This window comes from Mizuhopecten yessoensis, unplaced genomic scaffold (assembly GCF_002113885.1).
Source record: "Mizuhopecten yessoensis strain PY_sf001 unplaced genomic scaffold, ASM211388v2 scaffold10807, whole genome shotgun sequence".
Lineage (NCBI taxonomy): Eukaryota > Metazoa > Mollusca > Bivalvia > Pectinida > Pectinidae > Mizuhopecten > Mizuhopecten yessoensis.
The window spans coordinates 266,225-273,179 of NW_018408731.1; the positions used below are offsets into that span (position 1 = coordinate 266,225).

General features: G+C 38.9%; 1 protein-coding gene across 1 annotated transcript in view; it reads left to right on the plus strand.

The window, feature by feature from the left end:
• Positions 1–706: 706 nt before the first annotated feature.
• LOC110462571 (non-lysosomal glucosylceramidase-like) overlaps positions 707–6,955 on the plus strand; it is a 38,457-nt gene continuing 32,208 nt past the window's right edge. The window contains exons 1-2 of the mRNA XM_021516562.1: positions 707–992; positions 6,609–6,631. Of these exons, the coding sequence (XP_021372237.1) occupies positions 817–992; positions 6,609–6,631 (199 nt within the window). The 5' untranslated portion in view covers positions 707–816. The remainder of the gene's footprint in view (positions 993–6,608; positions 6,632–6,955) is intronic.

The window sequence follows — 6,955 nt, forward strand, 5'->3', positions numbered from 1 at the left end:
CTGTCTGGTGCGGGGGTCTACAGGTGTGAGTATATGTGTTGGGTTTAAAGCTACGATTCTGTGTATATTTTGTAAAAAAGGATAATTCTAGTGTATAAGCGTCGTGTTTGTAGTGTTGGTCATTGAAGTGTGTGGATCATGTCTGTTACGGAACTAGTGTTGTGGTATCTGTTTTGTACGTAGGGTGCTGCTCTTCGTTGTGTTTTTTCTATTTGTTTAATTTGGTTTGTGTTGTGTGGATCCCAAATGGAAGAGCAGTATTCAAGTTTAGGCCTGCTTTGTATGCATGTTCTTTTATATTAGGGCACATCTACTTCATGTTATATCATCACTCAGCGTACCTGCTACTGAAATATATCATGGTATTCGCACTTCAATGTAATGCGACAGTCGCTTTTGAAAATCAAGCACCTGTTACTCGGTTACACGCTTGAAACGAAACAAACTGTTCTTTCAAACGGTCGCAGATAACATAAATATCCGGAATACAGGGTGTATGTTTTTAATATTACTTACTTGAAATTTATTTTTAAGTCAATTAACAAAAGTTTAAAAACATCTTTTTCGAAAATATTTTATGATTATTATTTAATGACTTCTATGGAAGATTTAACCTTAATTTTATTTTCTCACGTAATATAATTTATCCGTTTCCGGAGTTCGATTTGGGATTTAGATTCATAATTTAAAACATTGAAACGACCTACGTGAGTTTTCCTTTCCGGCGTATTGAAAAGTGAAAACCAAAAAATATTTGTTGTTGACACGTGGTTAAATAAGTTGTCACAGAGCGGATGCGACACTGGAAGGAAGAACATGACATCTTATCCAAGAAATCCAGACGACAGTGAAACGACACCCAAGGAAAATATTCCGGGCGTGCCTGATTACGGATGGCGAGTGAAACTTGATTATGAATGCAAGACGAAATGTACCCCGTTCACCAAACCTCGCCTGAGTCAGATACCGTCACTAATCGGACTGTCACTAAGGTAAAAAGAAGCAGATTCTTATAAAGATTTGTATCGTGCTATATCCTATATTTGTATATGTTGTTCAGTGTTTGTATGTTTCCATAGTTCTGTTAAGCCTACATTGTAAGTGAGTATTGATTTTTCAGGTGCGACTGGACTATGTGCACTGGTGCATGTCTGACAGCGAGATTTAAAGGGAATGCACTCATTGAGTGACCAAATACTTCTGTTTGTGTATATATTCTCTGTAATAGTCGGGTAGATGTGGCCTGCCTCTTACCTGTGCTTTAATGGGGAACTGTCGCATGCATTAATATTTTCTTGTTACATGTTTCTGTGTTTTATATTTCTGTACATGTACATGTCTTATACAAGAATCTTTATTTAGTGTCGAATATGGTTAACAAGAACATAAGCACTTAGGAGCTTGTATTTTGACAAACAAAGTAAATGGAACGTAAAAAAACCCACCTCAAGATAAGAACATTACATACAAGAACTAAAATAACAGAAAACCTAAAATCATAAAACACTGTTCTACATAAAACATGTGACACTAAGTAATAGTTACTGAAAGAAGACACTTAGCACATACACACTATGTGTGTAAGTGTAGTAGAAGGGGGATTTTTGTCGAATAGGTGTCAATCCCGGATATAGTGGGTATGATAATGTACTTCGCGTTGTGTTTAATTCTGTGATCTCATATGCCAGACACCTATTCCTCATTATCCCTCTTCCACCGTGTTCTTTACCCATCAGGCGGGAGATTAGAGAAATGAAAACCAGAGTCAGAAATAACAGTTCCAGTATTTAATAACAATATCAAATATCAACAGTGTTAACAATAATAACCATTGTAAATGTTGTTGCCATTGTAGAATATGGACAATAAGGAATATCAAAAAAAATAAGTGTACATCATAATGGAATGGTTTTGTAAGGGTAAACCTGATAACCTTTCTAGATAAATATCATAACTCCTGTATCACAACCTATTTATACCCACCCTTTACATTAATAGCCAAACTAATAGTTACATCCTAACTTCTATACACTTCCAAGCCAAGTTCCTATATTTCCCCTAAAGCCAATAAAACTACCAACTAGGCATTGTGAGACCTCCATCTCTAATGCTAAACGGTCTATTACAGACTTAACAGGGAGAAATATATGAACTGTCCTCTGTTCTGTGTCAGTTTCATTGTTGTGTTTCTCCACACTAACCCTACATTATATATATATACACAAATCAGCTGTTCTACACCCTGGCTTTCAAGCCATGAAGCACTGCTAATGCCCGTGCGGCATGCTCAACCTAACATGTGGTAACTCTACCCATGGACCTATACCGGGTCTCTCAGGTCATCCGACCCTAATTACAAACGTGGCAGTTAACCCATCCTTACCTGGACATGGTTTTTGTCAGGCAAGCTGTCCAGCTCTGTCTGCCCCGAGTACGTGAAAACACCGGCTTATATATCCCACGGACAGATCTCATTGGCTCCTCACTCTGAACCCAGCCAATGAAAATACGCGTACTATAAATTTACATCACTACAGCATGTTCCAATATGGCTGCCTACGAGCGAAAATACGACCTAACAAAACGACAGAAGTGCTATATCTACCCTATAACAGCTCAAGTTATCATATAATCTGCTCTTATCAACTCTACAGCTGGTATTTATAACAAACACCCGTATTATAGCTATCCTAATGTCATTTATACTTAAAACTAGCTACTCGATATATCTAGTCACTAACCCGTCTCGCCTACATAAGCACTACGAAAATGAAACTTTAATCATATTACAGGCACTAAATTAAAAAGTAAAAGTAGCATATTGCAAACAACATTAGCACTAAAAGCTAAGACCATCCAAGACCATGCAAAAGGACTCTCCAATGGACAACAGGTCAGATGGATGTCATACCACTTGACTTTGCGAAATCCTTTGACAAGGTACCGCATCAACGTCTACTTCACAAACTCCACTACTTTGGAATCCGCGGTTCAACCCTAAGCTGGATTGGAAACTTCCTTAGCAGTAGAAAGCAGCACATATCTGTAGAAGGAGCTAAGTCAACCGAGGGAGACGTGGATTCGGGAGTTCCACAGGGAACGGTCATAGGACCCCTACTTTTCCTGACTTTCATCAACGACCTGCCTGAACTTGTGAGTTCCTAGAAGTGTCAAACTGTTTGCAGATGACTGCTTGATATACAGGAACATAGAAACATCTGACGATAGTAAGATCCTACAAGAAGACTAAGCTTGAATGCTTTGGAAAAGTGGGAAAAAGACTGGCAAATGGCATTCCATCCAGAATAATGTACTGCCATCCACATCACGAAGAAAAGGAAAATAGTTGACACAAAGTACCAACTTCATGGCCACACCCTTTAGACAGTTCCAGGTGGAAAGTACCTTGGAGTATACATAAGCCAATTCAGACCTATCGTGGTGGGTTCACATTGATCAGACAACAGCCAAGGCCTCAAGAACAGTAGGATTCTTGAGACGTATAACCTCAGGAACTGTCCACAAGCAGTACAGTCTCATGCATACACCACCTTAGTCAGGCGAGTTTTGGAATATGCATCTATAGTCTGGACACCATACCATTACCATCAAATGCAACAAATCGAAAACGTACAAAGACAGGCAGCACGATTTGCGACAGGGAATTACTACTCCCGAGACCCTGGTTGCGTTACTACCATGCTTACATGTAAGCAACTAAACTGGGAACCACTAGAACAGAGAAGAGTGAGAAATAGGATCATCATGTTCTACAAAACCATCAACAACCTAGTAGAGGTCCCCCTCCATCATCTCCTACAACAGACCAGCAGGGGGACTAGGAGTTCCCAAGTCAACAACCTAGTAGAGGTCCCCGTCCATCATCTCCTACAACAGACCAGCAGGGGGACTAGGAGTTCCCAAGCCAACAACATCAGGCAAATAAGCACCAGAGTCGACGCATATAAACATTCATTCGTCCCTGCTACGATCAAGATGTGGAACTCAATACCATCAGATATCAGAGGATTACCAACAGTAGACGGTTTCCTGCACCACATACAGACCATTGATGTGGCCGGACTCATCCCCAGACACTAGACAGGACTCTGCAAATACCAGATTTTAGATGCACATACAGACAGATGTAAATATTATTTTGTTTAGCTGTATGGCCAATAAGCGGCGGAGAGCCTGGAGAAGTGACAATCATCTGATGAGTCAACTCCATAACGGAAAGAAGAAAAGCGAAATAAATAGTGACATTCTTGTGAATATGAGATCTGCTTGACAATACACAAGGATTTTGAGACATTTGTGCAATGTGCAATTTTGCTCGATTCACTTTATCCTCCTCAAATTAAGCCCATAGCTGGAAGATGTTTTGTGTCCTGTGTAGCTATATATATAGTCTGTCAAAGTATGTGAGTATTGTTACTAATGAGGCAACTTAATCCCCCTGCCAATTTTTTTCCAATGCAAAAATGCAAAGGGTACATTCTAATTTTCTAAGGAGTGTACAAATAGACAACTGACACTGCAGTCTGATTGTGATAAGATCTTTACTTCCAATCTGATACTCTGGAACATATTGCAGTGGAATTAAAGACATGGATTCAGTCAGATTGCTGACACAGTACGTAAGATCAGTAAGATAAATAAATCCATCACTGCAATTTGATACTAAATAATAATATTATGATATTTGAAATAAATGAGAAAAACAACTCCTAATATATTTCATTAAAATTAAGTCCTATTTTTCGAAGAGAAAAAATCAATTATGGTATGCTTTTTATAGGGCAAGTGGATTTCTAAGGTCTATTTGGCATGCTTTGGATGTTTGTTCACGTCCCTGGTTGTTATGTCGCCCCTGGTTGTTATGTCGTCCCTGGTTGTTGTGTCGCCCCTGGTTGTTATGTCGTCCCTGCTTGTTATGTCGTCCCTGCTTGTTATGTCGTCCCTGGTTGTTATGTCGTCCCTGGTTGTTATGTCGTCCCCGGTTGTTATGTCGTCCCTGCTTGTTATGTCGTCCCCGGTTGTTATGTCGTCCCTGGTTGTTATGTCGCCCCTGGTTGTTATGTCGTCCCTGGTTGTTATGTCGCCCCTGGTTGTTATGTCGTCCCTGGTTGTTATGTCGTCCCTGGTTGTTATGTCGTCCCTGGTTGTTATGTCGTCCCTGGTTGTTATGTCGCCCCTGGTTGTTATGTCGTCCCTGGTTGTTATGTCGTCCCTGGTTGTTATGTCGTCCCTGGTTGTTATGTCGTCCCTGGTTGTTATGTCGTCCCTGGTTGTTATGTCGTCCCTGGTTGTTATGTCGTCCCTGGTTGTTATGTCGTCCCTGGTTGTTATGTCGTCCCTGGTTGTTATGTCGTCCCTGCTTGTTATGTCGCCCCTGGTTGTTATGTCGTCCCTGGTTGTTATGTCGTCCCAGGTTGTTATATTGGTAAACGCTGCTTGCAATGACACTTGAATCTTGTTTGCAGTGATATTCTGGCTTCCTTCTGTTTAACATGGAAATGGAATTTGAATAAAAATAATTAACCATCAAACAAAATCAATACATGTATAAGACTACAAAAAGATTAGAGATTATGTTACAACTAAATGAATAAAATAAAATGAATTTATTAAATTATGAATTTTGACATATTGTAAAATCAATAAAACAATGAACAATTTTGAAAAAAAAAATGTTTGGACAATTAATTTGACATTCAAAGAACATTCTGGAAATAAGTAGCAAAGCATTTTTTCATGCAGGTCACCATGGGTAATTTGTTTTAGCTTATTTGGGTCTTTCGGTTGAGTCATTTGAAATCACTTTTGGATTTCTTCTGTTAAAGACTAGTTGGGATTCCAGGGCTCATGCTGTCGGTAGCCAAAGTAGCCATTGGCTACTTTTATTTTTTATTGGCTACTAAAAATTTGATGTGGCTACTAAATTGACTACTAAGTTTTTAAAAATGGTGAAACTCTGTATCTTTGTCGCAGAAAACAATCCGTCTACTCGAGCTCACGTGTGTATTGTGGCTGACACTGATTGCGTAAACATAATCAGGGCCATCACATATCAGAATCCGATTCCATGTAGTTGGGATTCCCAATAGTTGGGATTCCATGTAGTTGGGATTCCATGTAGTTGGGATTCTCAATAGTTGGGATTCCATGTAGTTGAGATTCCATGTAGTTGGGATTCCATGTAGTTGGGATTCTCAATAGTTGGGATTCCATGTAGTTGGGATTCCATGTAGTTGGGATTCCTTTCCAGTTGTTTGCTCATTTGTTATTTTGCACTGCAAATAAATGCCGAGTTGTTTTTTTGATAGGTTATTAATACATGCAGGTCTGTGAAATAGAAAGTTCCACAAGCTCTAAGAAAGCGAAAACGACAGCAGCCCCTGGATCCCCAGGCCTAAAAGCTTGGTTACTATTTTGTTGCACCATCAGGTGTATGACCAGAGGTGTAATGTTAAATAAATACCATAAGCATTGATAGTGCAGAGTATTCAGCTATTTTGACAACCAAGACCTCAACATGTGTGTAATAATAAATAGCTAACTTGTCTGGTATGTGTGTTTTGATATAAATTCTGTCGCTTTATCAGGTATATGAAAGCTTACATGTCTGGTATGTGTGTTTTGATATAAATTCTGTCGCTTTATCAGGTATATGAAAGCTTACATGTCTGGTATGTGTGTTTTGATATAAATTCTGTCATTTTATCAGGTATATGTCTATATGAAAGCTTACTTGTCTGATATATGTGTTTTGATATAAATTCTGTCGTTTTCAGGTATATGAAAGCTTACTTGTCTGATATATATGTGTTTTGATATAAATTCTGTCGTTAATCAGGTATATGAAAGCTTACTTGTCTGGTATGTGTGTTTTGATATAAATTCTGTCGTTTTATCAGGTATATGAAAGCTTACTTGTCTGGTATGTGTGTTT